This window comes from Leuciscus leuciscus (assembly GCF_965113295.1).
Source record: "Leuciscus leuciscus genome assembly, chromosome: 1".
NCBI classification, from domain to species: Eukaryota; Metazoa; Chordata; class Actinopteri; order Cypriniformes; family Leuciscidae; genus Leuciscus; species Leuciscus leuciscus.
The window spans coordinates 12,212,658-12,236,300 of NC_138725.1; the positions used below are offsets into that span (position 1 = coordinate 12,212,658).

At 38.0% G+C, this 23,643-nt stretch overlaps 3 protein-coding genes across 5 annotated transcripts in view; 1 reads left to right on the forward strand and 2 right to left on the reverse strand.

The window, feature by feature from the left end:
• The window catches only part of LOC309502253 (uncharacterized protein), a 166,849-nt gene that overhangs the window by 114,635 nt on the left and 28,571 nt on the right, over positions 1-23,643 (reverse strand). The gene's annotated exons all lie outside the window — the stretch shown is intronic.
• LOC309500348 (uncharacterized protein) overlaps positions 1-23,643 on the forward strand; it is a 252,069-nt gene that overhangs the window by 70,935 nt on the left and 157,491 nt on the right. The gene's annotated exons all lie outside the window — the stretch shown is intronic.
• Positions 4,794-16,071, reverse strand: LOC309508419 (uncharacterized protein). The gene is made up of 2 exons (XM_082183049.1): positions 15,909-16,071; positions 4,794-8,321 (listed from the first exon to the last, which is right to left on the reverse strand). Exons 1-2 carry the CDS (start codon positions 15,964-15,966, stop codon positions 6,571-6,573), a joined length of 1,809 nt encoding a protein of 602 aa, XP_082039175.1. The 5' UTR covers positions 15,967-16,071; the 3' UTR covers positions 4,794-6,570.

Below are 23,643 nucleotides of genomic sequence, written 5' to 3' on the forward strand. Positions count from 1 at the left end.
GCAGTATGTGTGTCATCACTCTAGCTTGTTTCTGATTGGAGAAAAATGACATGTTGCAACCGTCCCCTGTTGCAACTGTCTCCGGTCTCCCCTAGTACAAATACGTTCTATATTTATGTAAAATGATGTGTATGTAGCCTATGTGTAATATAGCCTATAGCCTATTTTTATAATATATAAAAAATGTGCATGTATCATTTTTTATATATGATAAAAATAGGCTATAGGCTATATTACACATATAGGCTACACATACATACATAATTTTACATAAATATAGAACGTATTTGTTTAACTTACACATTAACAATCAGCAATCTTTCTCCAACAGTCTTCTCTTGCTTTGGCAGCAGAGACCGTATTGTTTCGAGCTTGAAATACATATTTAAATTCATCGTAATTCTGAATGATTATCTCTTGCTCCTCCGCGGGAAAATATATCGCTCACACTCTACCCGCGATTGGTTGTTCAGTGTCGACGTCACTCTTTTATGTGCACGCGCGCGTGGAGTAATCATAGCTTGAGGATCAAAGCCTGAGTTGACAGAGAAAGTTGATGAGCTGCATCATGGTACCAATAAAGCCTGATTGCATCGGTTTGGTTTTGTCAACTCAAAACTAATCCTGTAACCCCGAGTTTGTTCAGCTACCTTCATGGTACAGGCCCCAGGAGTGCCCAACCCTGCTCCTGCCGATCGACTGTCCTGCACAGTTTATCTCCAAACCTAATCAAACACACCTGAAGCAACCAATTAACGTCTTGAGGATCACTTGAAAATTAAAGGCAGGTGTCTTTGATTAGGTTTGGAGATGAACTGTGCAGGACAGTCGATCGGAAAGGAGCAGGGTTGGGCACCCCTGATATAGACTATGACAGCCGTCATTTACCCTGCCATACCCAGCTGATGCAATGCGTGAATTTATATCTACACAGAAGAAAGCCCTGTCTAGGCTCTTCTCTGGTACGGTTCGTGTCGAGCCATTAGTATGGTTGTTTGATAAGAAAAAGATGAAATGCATTAGTTGCAATAAATGCATAATGAATCCGCACAACTGCAGCAGCGGAGGACTTTTATTCTGACGTTAGAGGAACGTGTTTTAAAAGGTGTGATGTTCCTCAAACATTCTTTCAACTTTATTTTGATTAACAATTTAACATTCTAGAAATGTTCATTTGTAACATTCAGAGAACATAAAAAATTTCCACATTCCTTAATATTACTAGAATGTTATTTAAGGTTAGTATGATGTTCCTGAAACATTCTTTGAATCATTCAAACACCTGCTGTGAACAAGCACTGAAAGAAATGAACCCTCTATAGAAAGAAATGCACATAATGGATTACATAAACAGAGAGTAGCCTATTTCTTTTTGTTTTGAATTGTTTCATTTAAAAACATTTCAAGCTTTCTATAGATATATTTCTCATGTCTGTGAGGCATACACTGAGTTTCGGTTAATTTATGAGATGCACTCCAGTTAACGTGCAATGCAAGTGACAGCAGCACGCCGGCACCTCCATGTCATGATTATATTGTCTGCTATATTTGCCTCTTGTTTATTAAATCCAGGCAATTGGTCGATGAAAAATTTATAAAATTAAGATACAATTTATACAAAACGAAATTTCACTTTAAAGAAAGGCTTTTTACAAAACAAAACTTAATGAAGTGGCCAAAATCATGCCTGACCCACTCCATGTCTCCCGATATATTGCGCATTCTATCTTACCCATGCTGTTTACTTTACATAATCATAACATTATAATATTTTAACAAATATAAAACTAAATGTGCTTATTTAATGGCTACAACAGTATAGTAGGCCTACATTATCTCTATTTGTACAAATTGCTGCACATTCATTTAATTCTGAATTTTGCACACATAAGTTGAAAGGCATTTGTTTGTGCATAGTAAGCATATCTGCAACATTTATCAAGTTCACGGATAATTGTGCGTGCAATAAGTAATCATTATGCTGATAAAATCATAATAAAGTAGGTTATACTATAGGAAAAATCAGATGAGCCCAGATTATGAATGCAACGGGTTTAATGACACGCTAAGCAGTTTCCTCCCATAGAAAACCATTATAAGAACGCTTAATGTGGCTTAATGCAGATTAGAATGTCCCCTTATTATGTCGAAATAGTGAGATGAGACCAAGACCCTTGAAAATTGGGTGGTCAGACTGTAGAATTAAAATCAACGTGCTGGACGGGACAATGAACAATTGTACAGCAAGAATCAATGACAAAGAAATAAACTTTAAGTGCCCATTCAACAAGCCGAGCGAAAGCTCGCCAGCCGCAGTGTGGGTTTGTGGTGATAGAGCATATCACAGTTTGCCAAAAAAGGACTGGTCAGGGTGCTGTTACCCAGCTTTGATGAATCTGGGAACTTCTGTGTATTTGCCAAGCAAAGTGGGTAAGAGAGAGAAACAAGATATTACAATTTTGCCTGAAGCTTTGCCAAATAGTTATGCAGGATATACATTGATGGACCCGTGGACAACGCCAGGGGCAAATATAGGGTGGTCAATTTTCCTGGGGGTGGGTACAACGGTAGCAATCAACAAAATTAATGGGTTAGCATGGACAGTATTAGCGATAGCCAATAGCACAGAAAATGCTTTTACATTAATAAATGACGAGATGAAACAGGTGAGCGAGGCACTGGTACAAAACCGCCTAGTCCTCGACATTCTCACAGCAGAGAGGGGAGGAGTTTGTAAAATGTTGGGGGTACTAGGGTAGATGACAAATAAGGGTGAAACAGCATTTTTTAAAACAAAGTTCTAAATTGCTTAAGAATTGTATGAATTTGTAAAGTACAAATACTGTTGTTTTTGAAACTGTTAGAGGTTAGCAGATTTTTTTTCTCATTATGTAATTTATTAAGCTTTTCTCACAGCTCCAGGCAAAATATGTCCTGCGGTGTGACATGACATTACTATAAAATTCAAATATTGAAATATTATTAATTTCAAATACAAATCAGGTATGTTTTATGTTTAACAAGTATTCTTAAAGAATGATCATTAAAATTCTGCATATATTTTTTTTTCACAGCTGTTTTTCGATTATATTCTTTGCTTGTGCCATCTTTTACCAGTCACTCCAGTGGAAATATTGTTTAAAATGAGAAAAAATATTTGAAAATGTTTATTATTTTTTTATATAGTTATATTATGCAATGTTTTCAAATGCATATAATTATTTAAGCTAGTTAACATAGTAAAAGTGGTTAAATTGTGTTTGAAGTGATGTCACACCACAGGACATCCCGTCACACCACAGGACAAAATGAGACACTGCATGAACATTTATGGTGAAATTTATTGAATACTTTTGTAACAAACAAATTAATTTGCATCTCTATTTGAACATTAATGAAAATCCACCATATCAGTACAATCTTATTACTTAGTGAATGAATTTGAACTAAAAACATAGTGAACAAGACATACTGAATAATTAACATTTTGGAGGTGTCAGATCAGACCCAGTCATAAAGACCATTCATTTCTATTTTTAACTTAAAAGACTAAACAAATATCTTGTTTCTCAGGGGAAAGTCATTAAAATCATGCTAAAATAATTAAAAGCATGTTAAAATCATCAATTCAGCTCTTTGAACAAAGATTCCAGTGAACAAGAGAAATCTGACTTCATTTCCCTGTACCTCCTTGTCCTTTCTTTACTCATGCCTAAAAACTGACAAATCACTTTAAAAACAATGATCAGTGACTGTTAACATACACATACAACAAACAAATGAAGACAGATATATATATTTATGCTTAATATATGTATAATGTAGGTATATTATGTATAATGAAGACAGATATATATTTATGTTTAATATATGTATAATATAGGTATATTATATATAATATTTACAATATTTGTTTAATATATATATAGAGACAGAGATATATTTATATTTATGTTTAATATTGCAAACATAACAGACGAGAATCTAGCTAGACATCTGATTTAATTATGTCACACTACAGGACGGGCTGTCACACCACAGGACTTTTTCACCTTTGCAGCCATTTTGAGCAATTGCTATACAAGACTGACCTTGGGCATTACAGTAACTGAATAAGTTCATTGTTTTAAACCTGAATATGATTCTTTTTTAAAAATATTTTTATTTTTTCCTCGAACTAGATCAGTCTAGATCAGTCACACCACAGGACTATCAAAAATGGACACCTTCATGGTCTGACAGAAATGATAAAATATATCAAATTAATAAGAGATTAACACTCACATTTTAACCTCCTTAGCACATCCAAACATCTGGGGGACTTCCTGGTAGGGGGCTTGACTAAAGGACCCCTATGGCTGTCCATGTAACTGCCAGTACAAAAATCTAATATCCTATGTCACACTGCAGGACAGCATTTGTGTTTCAAAACTAAATGTACTGTAAATATTATTTTAGTACTTTTTAGCATTTTGAAAACTTAAGTTAAGTAAGTAAATGCATACAAAAAAATGCCAAGGCATTTATTAGCTGCTCCAAGCATACCTGCTTTATTTTACTAATATTTACATTTGATGAGTCATCAATGTTACAGTCACACCGCAGGACATTTTGCTATTCACCTTGAAATATGAACAACACCAAATAAATTTTACGTCCCAAAATCATAATATTTAAATAAAATGATGTTCTATGCCCCACTGGCATGTGTTGTTTTAATTGAGAAATGCAGTTCAATAAACATTTACACTTGATTACAGAAAAAACATGCGTCACGTCATCTGCCCGGTATCATGTTGTTTTAACATTCCTGATTACAGTGACAACATAACCAATATCATCGATCACATGAGAAGCTGTAAAAGAGCCGCCTCAAGCTACTGGTAATGAGTGGGTGGGGTGGCTGATGTCTGCATGGTCAGGGTGGTTTTACCGAATAATTCAAACTGTCTTGCCAATTGTGGGTATGGGATTATTAATTCTGTTTTGTTTACCATGCATTATGAAGTGCATTTCCAGCTCAGTACAGAGACTGATCAGGGCAGGGACAGTTAGTAAAGTGACGTCAATTCAGGCAGTGAAACTGACTCTGTACCCAACAACTGATGGAGAGCGATGTGATGATTATGACAGCGATGACGTTTACACAGACATGTGTTAAATGTTTTTCCTTTTGCCTTTCTGGGACAAAGAAAGGGATTTTCTAAACTTTGATTGTTTAAATTTTGACATCATTGATTGAATGCTTTACTTACTATCTTTAGTTAGGGGTGGAAAACCAGCCCAAACCAGCTGAAGATGGGGGATATCTTTAAGGAAAATTACAAGAAATTGGGGAGGAGGAGTGTGGATGCCAAGAAACAGTATAAAATGTGTACGTCTTGTTTAGTCTGTAGGTATTCTGTTTTCCAAACCGGGTAGCTGCGGTTTCTGTGAAAAGAATCCTCAAAGAATAAACTCTTTTCACATTAGCCGCGTTTCCACTGTCGGGCCAGGGCCGGGCCGGGCCGTGCTAGTGTGTGCCAGGGCCAGTCGCGTTTCCACTGTCACTTCCGGGGCTTGATCGGGGCTTACTCGGGGCCAACGGCCAGGATTTCTGGCCCGTCGAATACCTTGGGCCAAAGCGGGTCAGAGGAGTGGTTACGAACAGAGGCGGAGTTCACCTGAGTCGGGAGACGGCAGCGCCGGATGATTCTGTCAGCATTAAAGACTTTTAAAATAATTTAACTCGCGTTCATGTTTGAATGCCTTCTGTTTGTGATACAAAAGACTATGCGCGCTAACCATTACCATAGTAAACATAGTAAACGCTTGAAGATACGCATAGTAAAAAAACAGTGAACGCTTGAAGAAATCAGACCAATCATAAAGGTTATCACAGTCATGTTTTATTTTATCTGTCAGTAGGTGTTTTAACTCGTCTCTTTATACCGGACTATCATAAAATAAAGCAACTTTTTTTCGGGAGCTTCCTCTGTTTCTCTGACTGAAAATATCTGCATGGGAGTCGAGAGAGTGCTAAAGCTCCTCAGGTCGTATTTTTGGTGGCATATATTTGTAGAAATTATCATTCTTTCTAGATGTGATGTAAATATGTCCTGTAACTACCAGATAAACAGTAACAGACGCGACTGAAGTAGTAAGTGTGTCCTCTTTCTTTTGTGAAATAGACCTAATGGTAATTTATTTCTGAGTGACTAATGTGCAGTTTTGACATAAATTAATTCATTATGATCAATGTATCACTTTTTATTGTAAACCTGTGGTAAAACATCGATGCTTGGGTTTTAAATATTCAAGTAAACAACAAAAATGCCAGCAAACGGCCGCTTTTATCATGTTTGTTTTCAACGCTGTTTCCAGTGATTTCTGATTAGTTTTCTGATAAAACATTTGTTGGTGAAATGATGGGTTAGTGTGACGTTGTTCCAGAGAGGCGTGTTACGGGCGTGTTTTAGTGAAGCGCTGTGGAGCTTCTGGCCCGACAGTGGAAACGCAGGCCCGGTGCTATTAGCCCGGCACGGCCCCTTTAAAGCCCTGGCTCGCACTGGCCCGACAGTGGAAACACGGCTACTGATCACACGTGTGCGGCTTCTCTCCAGTGTGGATCCTCTCATGTCTTTTCAGATGTGATGACTGACTGAATCTCTTGTCACAGTGTGAACACTTGTAAGGTTTTTCTCCAGTGTGGATCCTCTCATGTATTTTCAGATTTGATGACTGATTGAATCTCTTGTCACAGTGTGAACACTTGTAAGGTTTTTCTCCAGTGTGAATTCTCTGGTGCAGTTTTAAACTGCCCGCTTCAGTAAAAGTCTTCTCACACTCAAAGCACATGTACTCTCTCACACCAGTGTGAATTTTCTCATGTGTATGTAAATGACCCCGCTGTGAAAAACTCTTTCCACACACAGAACATGAATGCGGCTTCTCCTTCGTATGAACTCTCAGGTGTGACTTCAGGTCTGATGCCCTAAGAAATGTTTTGCAACATTGATGACATGTGAACGTCTTCTCTCCGGTGTGGATCCTCATGTGAACGTCAAGAGAATTTTTGTATGTGAAATTGTTTCCACACTGATGGCATACATACGGCTTCTCTCCAGTGTGGATCCTCATGTGTAGCTTCAGGTCACTTTTAAAAGCGAAACTCTTCCCACACTGATCACATGTGAACGGTTTCTCTCCAGTGTGAACTCTCATGTGGCGCTCAAGACTTAGTTTGGTTGTGAAACTCTTTCCACACTGATCACACGTGTGCGGCTTCTCTCCAGTGTGGATCCTCTCATGTGTTTTCAGATGTTCTGATTGACTGAATCTCTTGTCACAGTGTGAACACTTGTAAGGTTTTTCTCCAGTGTGAATTCTCTGGTGCAGTTTTAAACTGCCCGCTGTAGTAAAAGTCTTCTCACACTCAAAGCACATGTACTCTCTCACACCAGTGTGAATTTTCTCATGTTTATGTAAATTGCCCCGCAGTGAAAAACTCTTTCCACACACAGAACATGAATGCGGCTTCTCCTTCGTATGAACTGTCAGGTGTGACTTCCGGTGTGATGCCATAAGAAATGTTTTGCCGCCCTGATCACATGAGATCGGCTTCTTTCCGGTGTGGATACTCTCATGTATCTTCAGATGTGAAGACTGACTGAATCTCTTGTCACAGTGTGAACACTTGTAAGGTTTTTCTCCAGTGTGGATCCTCTCATGTGTTTTCAAATCTCCTGACTGACTGAATCTCTTGTCACAGTGTGAACACATGTAAGGTTTTTCTCCAGTGTGAATTCTCTGGTGCCGTTTTAAATGTTGAGCTGTAGTAAAAGTCTTCTCACACTCAAAGCACATGTACTCTCTCACACCAGTGTGAATTTTCTGATGTGCATGTAAAGATTGCAGCAGTGAAAAACTCTTTCCACACACAGAACATGAATGCGGCTTCTCCTTCGTATGAACTCTCAGGTGTGACTTCAGCTCTGATGCCCTAAGAAATGTTTTGCAACATTGATCACATGTGAACGGCTTCTCTCCAGTATGGATCCTCATGTGTATCTTCAGGTCACTTTTAAAAGCGAAACTCTTCCCACACTGATCACATGTGAACGGTTTCTCTCCAGTGTGAACTCTCATGTGGCGCTCAAGACTTTGTTTGGTTGTGAAACTCTTTCCACACTGAGTGCAGGTGAAAGATTTCTTGGCTCTTCTTTTCTTTAAAAATGTCTGTTTAGTCTTTGAGCGACTCAGAGGTTTTTCTCCAGGTCTGACATGATGTTCCTCCTCCACTTCACTCAGTTCTTCACTCTCCTCGCTCTCTTCCATCAGGTCTGACACGAAAGAAACAATTATTACATTTAATTTTTAGTACATCAAAATATTTCTCTTCAAAGAGAGCAATATAAAGTGAATGGACATGAAAGTGAGCCCTGATGTAATGGTAGAAAGTAGGGCTGCACGATAATGGTTAAAATGATAATCCCGATTATTTTGCTCAAAATTATAATCGCGATAATTAAGCACGATTATTCTCATTTGAGAAACTACAGAGAAAGAGAAGAGACAGTTAACGCTTTTGCGCGAGTATTTGCGCAAAATCCGTGCAGATTTGGTTTACACGAATTTCCCCAGCAAAGTCAGTAAACATAATAACATGCCAAATTGGCCAGTGATTTGACAGCGATACCCGCCAAAGTTCATTTTTAGCCGCATTTGGCAGGTTGGCGGGTGTTAATTTCAAATCATCAGACTTCATTTAACCAACTACAACTTCCTCAGACAGCAAGTCAATACAAATGGCATGATTTAACGTTGAGCGCTTTGTGCGGCGTCTTCACATTAGATCTTCTAAGCGACACATTTCGGTTGAAAATGAGACAAAGCAGGCTACAGATCCAGATCGCTCAGCAAATTCGTACTGCAAAGAAAAATAGTCTACTTGTTGATACACACTGAAAACGGTCAGTGGCTGTCGTTTTCAACTGATTCACATCGTGAAAACTGGTAAAAACATAAACTTCAAAAAATAGAACAGCGAAACTCATTTAGAAACAGATTTAGTCACACAAACGGCACAAGTGGCTTGTGAAGAAACAGACTGGCTGTGTAACAATTTCATGCAAACAGAATATATCGCTGTGGAGATCAGTGCTTTTACCACAGTGTAGAGCGCGCGCGCAGGGTTGCCAGATTGCACCGACTAAGTAAAACACGGGGCATAACATGTAAGAGAAAAGCTCCGTTTGGGTAATTTGGGAGATTTAAGCTATTCAGATCTGGCAACCACAAACATCAGTGCTAGTGGGGACTTGTTTACAATGCAAGATAATGCAAATGTCTATTAAAAAAGCGTTTTCAGGATAAAAAACGAGCGGGAAAATATCGCGACGATTTTTTAAAAATTAATCGAGAGAGGCAGATATCGTTATCGCGATTAAAATACGATTAATCGTGCAGCCCTAGTAGAAAGTAGAAAACTGTTATAAAATATTATGATCATTTCCTGCTTTTTTATAAATTGATTATATGCCCTTAGGGGTGTGACGATAACCGCATCACCGCAATATCGCGTTAATGAGATGCCTACCGCGGTGTGAGGTCATCACCGCACTTTTTTTTTTTTTTTTTTTGAAAGTTACAGGAGTGCATATGGTGTGTGATATGAACTATAAACACATTAATATTTGCTTATAATTTACTGTATTCTCCGAGTCCCATGTTCAAGTGCTTCTGGAGAAAAAAAAAAAACGCTTCCTGCACAAGGGAGGGACAGTCCGTTAAACATATGGGGGATTTATTTTTTTGTGTGTTTCTGAATTATTAATTAACTGCTAGGTTTCAGTACTTGTGATGTTTACAGATAATGTTCAATTAAATACAAACAAACACAGGCATAAAAGACAAGCATAACGTAAACAGTTGGAGTTAGATTTTAATTGCAAGTAGCGATCTCTCTTATGTGGTAGCCTAGGCAATAACAGTTGACGGCGCTAGCCGAATGACATTATTCAAAAAATAGCCACGAATCTAGTGTCTAAGCCAAATACTGTGTCGCCTTTGAGGCAGGTGACAATTAAGGAGAAGCCGGTGAATTTGGACAAGGCAATATGCCGTATTTGTCGCACAAAAGTATCTGTCTCGCGAGGAAATACCACTAACTTAAGACCACATCTTAGAAAAATTAACCATCCTGTGGCGTTTGCTGGACTTAAGAAGTGCAGCACACCTACCTTAGGTCGGCGACACACTGGCTGCGTGGCGTGTCCGTTTTTATTTCGGCTCCCATGTTAACAGGTTAGAGCTTGCACACTGTGTGCCTGCGTGAGATGCGCGTCTCAGTTGCGGCACGAGGCGCGCGGAAAAAAGCGTGCATGCTAGAAATAGAACCGACGCCTATTTTTCACGCAAGCCTGTTGGAAGCGTTTCCTGGCAAAATAGAATAGGAAAAAAATGTTTGTATGTCATTTTGACATGAATACATATTAATAAATTACATTTTGATGTTTGAAAGTTTAGGTTTTGACATAAATGCAGATATAAATGTAATAAAAAAAAAAAATTATCGATTTTCAAATATTGCACCTGTCAATAGAGAACGAAATATTCTGTAGCCTATTTTGCCATCAATACTGCCGATGCTGTCTTTGCTGTTATATATTTATGTTTAACATTAAGTATAGGCCTTCCACAACTCTCTCCCCATATGTCGAATATATCACCAATGAGGCTTATATGTCACCTAGCAGCAGCAGCGCTGTTTCTGGTGTGCAAAGACATAAAAAAGCCACACAGCTGACACGCAACAGAAACGCCACACTCACACCACGCAGCCAGTGTGTCGCCGGCCTTAATTAATAGTTAATTATTAATATTTACAATTTAATATAAATGTTAATTTGTTTATTTGTTAATAAAGAATACTGCTTTATGTTATTCATTTCCATTGTCATTTACAAGCTACATGCGTTCTTGATCGCGTCTGCAGTGTGTGACGCGGCCGCGGGTGATTTTTTTTTTTTTTTTTTTTGGGGGGGGTGGGTGGGGGGTCGGTTAACCGCCAAACCGCGAGATTTGTTGCTTCTTTACCGCGGTAAGAAAAAATCCCATACCGTCACAGCCCTATATGCCCTTGAAACTTTCCATGAATGAGGTAAATTTATCTTCCAATTATTATTTTTAAAACATTATAGGCACAAATCCCATGTTTCTTTAGCAAGAACTATTAAATATATTTGATAAATAACACAATTATCTAACATGATATTAACATTAAAATATACAATACTGCCATATTTTGACACCAACTTTGAGATTGATATTTATTTTACTAAAACGTTTTCATTATTAATGGCCATTCACTAGGGCTGGGGTAAACGATTATTAATTAAACGATTAGTCTGGCGATTATTTTATCGATTAGTCGACTAATCTAACAACTAATTGGAATGAATTATGCTGCCTGTTATTCGCATATCTCTCGAACTGTTAGTCCGATGGATTTCAAAATCAACAGGTGTCTTGCTACGGGCACGAGTAAGAGCAGTGCCAAGTTTGACATCGTTTGGATGAGAAATGCAAAATATATTGTTAAATATATCGGTAAAAGAAGCATTTAGAAGGTTGTGGTTTAAAAAACTAAACATTCTGACTTAAACACTCTGTCAGCTACACTGTTTACTTCTGAATATTATAGTATAAATGTAATAAGTCCATTTTGATTAATTGGAGTAAAAAATGTGTTTTCTTTACCAAAAAAGTGGCAAGATGAAAACCACTATTTTCTGTTTCAATAAAAAATTCAAATCCAGATTTAGATTTTCAAAGATTTATTATAAAAATAGATTTTTTTATAGATATATAATTTATAAATATAATATTTTTATAAATAGATTCAAAAATGCAATAAATTCATGACTTTTTTTTTCAAAATGCAATTAATCCATTGAATCAAAATATATATTTTTTTCATATTGAAACTGTTGAAAATACACAACAAAGTAAGTTGATCCACATGACAGCCTCTGAACTCGGTCAATACTAATCTTATATGCAGGCACGCACTGGACTAAACATACATTCAATCAGCCATCGCTAAGAAATACCTCCTGAACTTTATTGACGGCGATCAGCTGTAAAATGGCTTGGCCCTGCTCGGTTTTCATTGACTTTGAGTACAAGAATTGAAAGTTTTTTAAAAGATCCCCTGGGGTTAACGTGTCAGAAGTTTGATGCTGTCGTGTGAGAACAAGCAACAGTCTGCATTTTTCCTCCTCCCACGAGTGCCTCATCTTCTTAATCTCCTCACGTAAATGATTAGATTTCGATGGCTTAGGTTTCTTCCCTACGACAGAAACCACCACAGGTTCCTCAAATGTATTAATTATTTTTTTTTTTGATCAAAAAGTATTAAGTAGATCATGGGCGTAGGTTTAGGGGGGGACGCTAGGTACTAGTCCCAATCAATATTTTGAGATGACAAATTTGTCCCCACCAATATTTAGCAAGCTCCTTTGAACTGCTATTTGGATCTTTGCGCTGCTATTTGGATCGATTCCAACGGCCAAAACAACGACAGTACAAGAAACGCCGTAATTTGATTGGCGGCGGTGTATCTGACAGGCTACACGCGCGGGCCGGGACTACTTTTGTGCTTGCACTGGCAGCGAGCGGGTGTGTGTGTGTGTGTGTGTGTGTGTGTGTGTGTGTTTGTGTGTGTGTGTGTGTGTGTGTGTGTGTGTGTGTGTGTGTGTGTGTGTGCGCGCGCGCGTCGATGACGCCGACGGTAAGTTACCAGGGCTGTCTCTCTGCCACATACAAAGGCCAGAGTAAAACATTTTAATATTCCGTTTTTTGCCACTTTTTGTACTTTGTAGATAGATCAGCTATGCCACCCAAGAAGAAGAAAGGGGACATACGAAGCTTTTTCATAAATCAGAGTGTAAGTAGGCAAAATAACTAGCCACACAAATAAACTAGCAGTAGTAGTGACTGACCAGGCTTTCAAATGCAGATTCTACTGTGGAAAATAGTATTGATTGGTGATAGTATGTGTTACCATGTTGTTACAGTTAAACCTAGCAGCAGCAATCTTTCAACTAAGGTTAAGAGTATTGATTAGGCTGTGCAACACTGATAGACTCATAGAAGTCACGCTATCATGATAGAATGCTACGTTAGCAAGTCACTGAATGTTAATTAGCTGACCTTAACTTAGAATCTTGCAGTCAACATAAACAGTGGATCTGAGACATTTTTCGTTTCTACATTCTATTTATGTAATGTATTTGTGAGTGAGTGTAGCCTAAGAATTTAATATTTAAGAATAGAATATATCAATAGAATTTGATATAGAATAGTAGATACAATTTTAGTATTAATGGAATACTGTAATCATGGATAATAATAATAATAGATAATAATAATGGATTTGTTGTGTTGAATGCATACTATGATACGTGTGTATTTTATTCATTTGTTCATTATTTAATTACATATAGAAAACTCATTCCAGGGGGAGGGGGAGGGGGATGTCCCCACCAAAGCTGAGGCCAAACCTACGCCCTTGAAGTAGATAAGGAAACAAAACTAGGATGCCGGGTGTATTCAAAGCGCCGCCGTCACTGTTTACAATGCGTGGAAAGGTGCGCTGTGATTGGTTGAGCGGATTTATCGCATTCTGCAGAGAAAGGAGACTGGCGTGGAACGAAAGGGAGTAGTGTTGTCAAAAGACCCGGTACTTCGGTACCAAGTCGGTACTCATTTTTTTTAAACGTCACGGTACCAGGTTTTCTCAAACCCGGTACTTAATGCGCGTGCATGCCCGAAGCGCATGCAGTTGGTCCTCTTCATAAAAGCGCTCATGGCGATCGCCGGTGCTGCTGCTGATGTGGTGCTGATGTTTTTGCGCGTGCAGATACGTTATTTCAAATGGCGCGCGGCAAGCGCGCTCATAATAGAAGCGGCGCGCTCGCTTTTCCATGTGCGTTCATGGATGCATAGCAACGACAGACGCCACGGGAGTACAAACGCTTGTGCGAACTGCGCTCTCCATGACGACGAGGAAGTGTGACATAGGCCTATTAATTGATTTCTAGCCCTTGCATTAGCTTTACTACTAGATATATTTATGGAGATGAGAAATAAAAAGCCGTCATTAATATCAGTCCGTCAGAAAAGCAGTTCTAGTCTTATTCTTGGCTGGATAACTCTTAGCAGGTTTAAAAAGCCCTTTTAGAGTTAAATATGAATACAGTTTTGGATTAAATAAAAGTATAGTCAAGTCAAATAAAACATTTTATCTCCTGTATAGTTTGGTAATGCTACAATAAGATACCCTTCATTAACATCACTTAATGTGTTATCTAACATAACACATTGAGTGAACAATATATTTTTACAACATTAATTAATGTTTGTGAATGTTATTTAATACAAAACACTTGATTGGTCATGTTTGTTCACTTCATTCATTGTGCATTAAATAATGTTAACAGAAATAATGTTAACTTTTGATTTTAAAAATGTATTTTTAAATTAACCCCTAAAGGAGAATAATTGCGACAGTATATCTATTGTTTTTTTTGTTAGGTCATTTTATCTAATGTTATCTAACAAATGGAATCTTATTGTAAAGTGTTTTTAATACTACAGTTTCCATCTTTGTGATATACACTTTAATATTATGTAAATTTAATCTAAATTAAGCTTTGGTACCGAAATTGGTACCGAGAACCGTGGATTTTCACTGGTATCGGTACCGAATACTGAAATTTTGGTACCGTGACAACACTAAAAGGGAGAAAACATGACAGAATAACACGGCGGATATCGCATTTCAAGTAAGATTAAAAATGGACTTTTCAATACCGACCAGATACAATACTGATTTTTGAGGGAACTCAATTTTTTTTTAAATGGTGTTTATCGCGTTTTGGAACCAAACTCTTCATTTTTATTCACGGCCAATGATAATTAACTAATGACTAATTGGCCAATTTAATCCATTCTGCAATGTTTTGGTCTCCCACGTGTGTGGCGAGCTGTACCTCACGGAACGGTGCAAATAATAAATAAATGAAGTGTCGAAGAAAAAATATGACGTCCTCGACGCGCCGCTACAGCACTACCGTTCACACTAGACTTTTCCTTCCACTGACTTCCATTCATGAGTCTGTGAAAGTGGGACACCAAAAATAACACAATCATTTATCATTCAAGTGGAGTGGATTGCTTATTGTCATTTTTTTAATTATTATTGTTATACCGGTATGTTAAATTTTTGTTTGTGAAAAAGCTGCCGCAGACATCATTTCACGACCGTTGCAGTGTCTGTAGAAATTTCACAAGCTCAAAGTGTAGAGCGGCCTCGGCTTTAACTAGTTTTAAATTAACCATTTTTAATAGCATTATCTGTGTCCTACATGTTTCACTTACTCCTGATATGATTTTCCTCCTTTTAAAAACAAAGCATTTCTTAAACCTGTGACACTCAGGAAGTGACATCATCTGGGCTATTTCTAAAGCATGATTGGAAGACAAGAAAATAATCTCAATCCATTGTCTCAGTTTTTACACAAACTGTAGCATTGACTGTATTCATCAACCCTGTTACCAAAGTCACTGTAAGAAGAATCTCTATAACTTTGAATAACTTGTATGATATTTGACAAATACAACTTTATCAGTGACTTTTGTGTTTACTGATAAAATAAATGTAAAATAGTATTTAGCTTGATCTAATATTGATAATCAGTATAAAAATGTCTCAAACCTCCCTTTACTGACCATTTGTTGAAGAAAACCAGAGCATTATGTACCGTTTCATAGTTGAACTGTTTATCTAAAAGTGATGAAGTGCTTGAATGTTTCTAACATGAATGTTCTTCAGCATCATTAATGAATGAAGAATAAACACCAACCTCTTTGTTCTTCAGGATCTTCAGTGTGTTTCATTCTGCAGGGTTCTGGATCACTCATGTTCTCACTGTCCTCTTTAATAAACTCAGTCTTTGCAGATTTCAGCTCTTCCTGATGCTCGTCTTCACTTGTAGCTGATGGGAATTTACAGCATTTATTGGAGAATTACTGTGGGAGGAGCTTCACTGATGATGTAATCACAGTGGGAGGAGCTTCACTGATGATTAATTACTGTGGGAGGAGCTTCACTGATGATGAATTCCAAAGTTGGGGGAGCTGATCTGCCAAAATCAAAAGTATAAATTACTGAGTTTGTTTTTATAATAAATTACACTTCTAAGTGTAGCTGTAGCGATCTGCAAGTAGAATGCAGACTCAGTATTTAATCGCATTCAAAAATCAGAAAATAAAACATGAACATGAAAAATAAACATCGCATTAGGCTTGTATCATAAATCTGTCATATTGTGTGTTATTTCTGTTATTAACTATGGGTAATAGCGTTTTACATTAACATTATGCAACATGAAATAAACCATCTTCCTTTCAATAGTTAACACATACAGTAACATGCATGAAGCAAAATGTACATGCTTTACATCAGTGCCATTGAACATCAATAAATACAAGAAAACTTTTAAATGAACACATTATATTTTAAACCAGGTATTGGAAGTACATACCTGTCCTGTACAATTACAAAGATAGCAAAAGTTCAGGATTCTATCTCCATTCAGAATCAGCCTAACATAAGAAAAAGGACAACTGAAACATGTGGGCTGCATTGAATGGCGAGCGCTAGCATAGGCCTACAGCAAAACAAACCACGAGGTTAGCAATGTCTTAAGCACTCAAAACAGCAGTCCTCGACACATCTCAACTAAATGTATGTGCACTCATCGTAAAATGCACGTACAAGTTACCATGTGCACTAAAGCTAAAGTTACAACCGGCATATTTCAAGCTTACATCGCAGATGATCGCACTGATGTGAACACCTCTCTCAGTCCAGTACATGCAGAGTCTGAGAAACGAGCGCGAAAGTTCAGTATTTGATCACCACTCGAGCCTCTATCCAATAGAGGGCGCACTTACACAACACACAACTCTCCCGATACCTATGAAATGACTGAACAATACAAGACTCACATCTCTTTATCCTTCAGTAACTGGTGCCAATTCATTAATTATTTTGAACAATTTGTATTGCTAATCCTAACATTATTCTGCTTTAAAATCCAGGTATTAGGGCTGGGCGATATGGCCTAAAAAAAAGATCCCTGATTTTTTCACAAAAAAATACGATTTACGATTTAAATCGATTTATTTTTCTTCCCTTACTTAAAATCAATCTGCAGATGACAAAGAAATTGTTCAAAACAAGTTTTAACTTTATTTTGTTTTGATTTTTTTTTCCCTTCTGGGATTTGTAGTTGTAGTAAAATCTTTAATAAGAATTTGGTTACAAAAAATCAAGACACTGTGAAAAAAAAGAAAGAAAAAAAGGGTGAGACATATAGATCCTGGCTACAAAAAGGTGCAACTTTTGTGATAGACAAAGAGATTGATTCATAACAATTGATTTAGAACCTAATGAAACATTATGGGGAAAAAATGTAAATGTAAGACATTTAATGAAGATTGCAAGGAGTATACAAGAGAAAAGTATACGTTATATGAAACTTTGCAGAAATTAAGAAATCCAATTCCTAGTTTAAAATGGTATAGTGAATCCAATAAAAAGCTGAAGTAACTTTAGGAGGTGAAAACTATTCAGTAAAGCTTTATTAAGTTAAGTATTAAAACAGATACGTTTTGGGAAGAATGTCTAGGTGACAATCGTAATGAGAGTGCTAAATGAAATACAATTGGAAATTACATATAATGTAGTAGTAAGATATTAAGAGAATTAAGCAATCAAGTTAAAGATCAAACTTGAAAAGCTGGAGAGATGAACTGGATAGGCTGTACATGTGTAGGAAATTGGAAATGTGAAAATAACAATAATGAAAAAACAAATGCAAAGATGAATGTTTAAGGCTAACATTTTCAGATGAGAATGAAATTAAGACTCAAATATTGAGAGATAATAGAGAATAATACAATAACTGATCAGATGATAATACAGGAGTACTGTATAAAGCAATGTGTGTCTACTAACATAGACGCAGAGAACTAGAGACTGGAGATACCAGCAAATCTCAACAAGCAGACTGATACTTACACAAACTTTCAGAGGCCCGGAGGAACATGGCATGTACAACATACTGGTAAATATACATTTATTATATCTAGAACAATATAACTTTATTCATTAATAACAATTGAACATTGTAATTAATGAGAAGAAGTAGAAGTATATAAAGTTATGAAATGGAACAATATACTTTGGACTATAATGAAAAACTGCAAGAAGACGACTGTTGTTAAGACATCAGAAGTGTTGGATTGCAAGTAGAGATGATGAATGCATGGGTTGTCTTTAAAATGTTATTTGTACAGAAGGCTGATTTTGAGATGAGAGACCTATGTAAAGAATGGTTTTGATAAAGTGAAGAATATATGTGGTACAATGACAGTGATGGATTGATGGAATATTGTGTGAAAGCATTCGACTTGATGATGTGTTTTAGCACAGATGTGTCTGAGAGATATAGAAACGTTGAAAATGCTCCACCCAGAGGTCAAAGAATGTTTATAGAATGTTTGGAGTATGTGACTATCAAATATCGTCCCATTTATCTCCCTGGAGAGTTTACTGTTGTCCTGATTACTGCTGTTTATATTCCGCCATATGCTAACGCTAACTCAGCTCTCGTACTTTTAAGTGGCAGCGTTAGCAGTATCCTGATGCAGTGTGTATTGTTGCGGGGGATTTCAACCACACGGAATTAAAAGCAGTGCTCCCAAAATTCAATCAGCACGTAAAGTGTGCAACCAGAGGAGCTAATACAATGGACAAGGTCTACTCAAACCAAGGGCGTAGGTTTGGCCTCAGCTTTGGTGGGGACATCCCCCTCCCCCTCCCCCTGGAATGAGTTTTCTATATGTAATTAAATAATGAACAAATGAATAAAATACACACGTATCATAGTATGCATTCAACACAACAAATCCATTATTATTATCTATTATTATTATTATCCATGATTACAGTATTCCATTAATACTAAAATTGTATCTACTATTCTATATCAAATTCTATTGATATATTCTATTCTTAAATATTAAATTCTTAGGCTACACTCACTCACAAATACATTACATAAATAGAATGTAGAAACGAAAAATGTCTCAGATCCACTGTTTATGTTGACTGCAAGATTCTAAGTTAAGGTCAGCTAATTAACATTCAGTGACTTGCTAACGTAGCATTCTATCATGATAGCGTGACTTCTATGAGTCTATCAGTGTTGCACAGCCTAATCAATACTCTTAACCTTAGTTGAAAGATTGCTGCTGCTAGGTTTAACTGTAACAACATGGTAACACATACTATCACCAATCAATACTATTTTCCACAGTAGAATCTGCATTTGAAAGCCTGGTCAGTCACTACTACTGCTAGTTTATTTGTGTGGCTAGTTATTTTGCCTACTTACACTCTGATTTATGAAAAAGCTTCGTATGTCCCCTTTCTTCTTCTTGGGTGGCATAGCTGATCTATCTACAAAGTACAAAAAGTGGCAAAAAACGGAATATTAAAATGTTTTACTCTGGCCTTTGTATGTGGCAGAGAGACAGCCCTGGTAACTTACCGTCGGCGTCGTCGACGCGCGCGCACACACACACACACACACACACACACACACACACACACACACACACACACACACACACACACACACACACACACCACCCGCTCGCTGCCAGTGCAAGCACAAAAGTAGTCCCGGCCCGCGCGTGTAGCCTGTCAGATACACCGCCGCCAATCAAATTACGGCGTTTCTTGTACTGTCGTTGTTTTGGCCGTTGGAATCGATCCAAATAGCAGCGCAAAGATCCAAATAGCAGTTCAAAGGAGCTTGCTAAATATTGGTGGGGACAAATTTGTCATCTCAAAATATTGATTGGGACTAGTACCTAGCGTCCCCCCCTAAACCTACGCCCATGACTCAAACATCAAGCGGGGCTACCAGGTCAATCCATTACCACACCTGGCCCAGTCTGACCACCTATCACTGCTGTCAGTCCCGGCATACACCCCCATTAGGAAAACCACTCCTATCATCACAAAGACTGTTAAAACATGGCCTGATGGAGCCTCCCAGCAGTTGCAGGACTGCTTTGACAGGACCTGTTGGGACACTTTTGAACATCCAGATTTGGATATGTTTACAGACAGTGTTCTGTGTTATATTAAATACTTAATATACATTGTCACAAACGCATCTAGGTCTACCCCAACCAGAAGTCCTGGATGTCAAGGGAGGTCCAGCATCTGTTAAAGGCGAGGAACACTGCTTTCAGATCAGGTGACGGGGCTCTCTACAGTGCAGCACGTACTAATCTGAAGAGGGGCATCCGAAAGGCCAAGTCTGACTACAGGAGGAGGATCGAGGACCACTTGGAAAGCAACAACAGCAGGCAGATGTGGCAGGGAATCCAGCACATCACCAATTATAGGACCAACCCCGGGGCTGTGGAAGGGGATGCCTCACTGGCGGAGGAGTTAAACCACTTCTTTGCCCATTTTGAGGTTCAGCCACAAAGGCAGCCACACCACATCCAGTAGCTCACAGCGACACCGTTCTCATGGTAAAAGAGCATGAGGTGAGGCATACGCTGCGTGCAGTCAACCAGCGGAAGGCGGCTGGCCCTGATGGCGTCTGCGGACGTGTATTAAAGGACTGTGCGTACCAGCTGGTGGGGGTCTTTACTAAGATCTTCAACCAGTCACTCTTCCAGCTCACTGTCCCATCTTGCCTGAAGTCCTCCATCATTGTCCCCCTGCCCAAAAAAACAAACATCACCACTCTCAATGACTATCGGCCAGTAGCACTCACCCCTGTGGTGATGAAGTGCTTCGAGAAATTGGTCAGTAGACACATCATGTCATTTTATCCTCCTACCTTTGACCCACACCAGTTTGCTTACAGGGCGAACAGATCGACTGAGGATGCCATGGCTATAGCCCTCCATGCTGCACTGTCCCACCTGGAGCAGCAGGGGAGATATGCCCGGTTCCTCTACATAGACTTTAGCTCTGCTTTTAATACCATCCTCCCCCACAGACTGGTGTCCAAACTGTCCAACATTGGAATACCACTATGGAAGTAAAATAATGTCAAATGTTTTTGAAATAAAAAGCCTCTTGAATTGCACTACTTGAAAAAAAATAGGCATTGCATTAACCATGCTTGCATTTTAATGCATTGTATTTTTAGGGCTTGCATTTTTATGGGCTGAAATTCAACATGGTTGAATATTTAAGCTGTGAATATTTCAATTAAAAACATTTCAAACACCTTTTCATTATTAAAAATTCAATAATCCATATTCACCTTTCATATTTCACTTCCACAATATTCAAACTATTTAAAAATACAACCAATAATATTCAACAGGCAAATTTTCGGGCCATTTTATTTCGCTTTGCAAATTCGCTTCCACAAAATTCAGTGGTTCAAATTCGACAGTAAATTCAACATTCACGTCCAGGAACTGCAGGAAAAGCAATAGATTACCGAGCATACTCTCCATCTGCTGTTAGTCGACCTCACCATTAGATGGTGCAAAAGCGCTTGTTGTTGACGAAGACATTCATTCATAAAATGGAAATGATTATCTGTGTCAGTATGTGCGGAAAAGATGATAAACACACAAAAGCTGTACGTTTATGTTTCATTCAATAACTTCATTGTTACTTTACCTGTGTATTCTACATGTCATCAGCTTTTTCTACCATGAACAGGATTATAATCGGTTTCCCTCAATACCTCATACTCAAGGATTCCCCTTCAGTTGGGACAAAACGCTTAAAGTAGCTTAATGTACTAATACAGTGATATGAAAGATCAGTCTTGCACCTTATTGGGGAAGTAGGCTGTAGGCTACTATATAGGCTACAGGTAAGCATGGACTCATGAACTTGACGCGCAAAGTTTCATGCTGAGCGTTTCGTGATATACTGGCGATATACATATAAGCCTACTGGTGATATATACTGATATAGCCTACTATATATAGTATGCCTACGTGTATTGCATTAGCTTAAACTGTCATAGCACTTGCATATTGTTGTCCTATTGTTAATTTAACTGTTTATCACTTTGGATAAAAGCGTCTGCTAAATGACTAAATGTAAAATTGGCTTGACATTGGACATTCGCACATTTAGGGACCGTCTCTGAAGTTGCATACAACATTGGCATACATGTTTCTAACTTCAATAGCAAACTTACATTTATTTGAATAAATATCAAAAATCCAAAGGGTGCACATTATGCCTGACACTACATGAACACTTTACAGTTGGTTTTATGACTGTAAGTCGTTCTATTCAAATGCTATCGGAGTTAGAAACGTGTATAAGTCGTATACACTTTAGAGACGGTCCCTAAATGTGCGAATGTCCAACATCAAGCCATCTTTATGCCAGTCGATCACTGGGAAACGCTCAGCTTTGCGCATTATTCTGAGTCAATCTGCTTGCCTGCGAGTTTGGTCTTTTACATCACTGTAGTCCATTAATCTACGTTAAGCGTTGTATATGTCCAGAAGTATTGAGGGAAACCCTAATAGCTTGCATGCAGCACATCGCCACAATATAAAGTTAAGGCAACTAACTAAACAACCAAGATAAATATATGTCAACCTCAAAAATGTAACATTGGATCTGTACATCCGCATCGGGGAATAACATTATAATCTTGTTCACGGTAGATAAAGATGCAAGTGCTACACAGAAAAAGTAACCGTGAAGGCACTGAATTTAACATAAAACCGCCGTCATAATAATCACAAATACACTTACATTGCTGTAAATGAGTTTTATGAATGAATGACTTGCTCTTATTTTGCTGGTCTTCGTCAACAACACGCACTTTTGCACCATCTAATGGTGAGGTCGACTAACAGCAGATGGAGAGTATGCTCGGTAATCTATTGCTTTTCCTGCAGTTCCTGGACGTGAATGTTGAATTTACTGTCGAATTTGAACCACTGAATTTTGTGGAAGCGAATTTGCAAAGCGAAGTAAAATGGCCCGAAAATTTGCCTGTTGAATATTATTGGTTGTATTTTTAAACCGTTGGAATATTTTGGAAGTGAAATATGAAAGGTGAATATGGATTATTGAATTTTTAATAATGAAAAGGTGTTTGAAATGTTTTTAATTGAAATATTCACAGCTTAAATATTCAACCATGCTGAATTTCAGCCCATAAAAATGCAAGTCCTAAAAATACAATGCATTAAAATGCAAGCATGGTTAATGCAATGCCTATTTTTTTTCAAGTAGTGCAATTCAACAGGCTTTTTATTTCAAAAACATTTGACATTATTTTACTTCCATATACCACACTCCACCTACCTCTGGATTAAGGACTTTATGTCAGACCGCACTCAGAGGGTAAGAATGGGCCCCCATACATCCACAGCCCTCAGTCTCAGCAAGGGGAGCGCAAGGGCTGTGTGCTGAGTCCCCTGCTCTATACCCTCTTCACCCACGACTCCACGACGGTTGTGGGGCTCATCACAAGGGGGGTGAGTCCAATTACAGAGACGAGGTGGAGA

What these genes read in the sequence shown, in the direction of transcription:
- LOC309508419 (XM_082183049.1), bottom strand. Translation starts at nt 15,966, where the DNA reads ATGAGTGATCCAGAACCCTGCAGAATGAAACACACTGAAGATCCTGAA. An exon ending in AGATCCTGAAGAACAAAGAG is followed by an intron (nt 8,322 to 15,908) that starts GTTGGTGTTTAT and finishes CTTTCGTGTCAG; the next exon opens with ACCTGATGGAAGAGAGCGAG.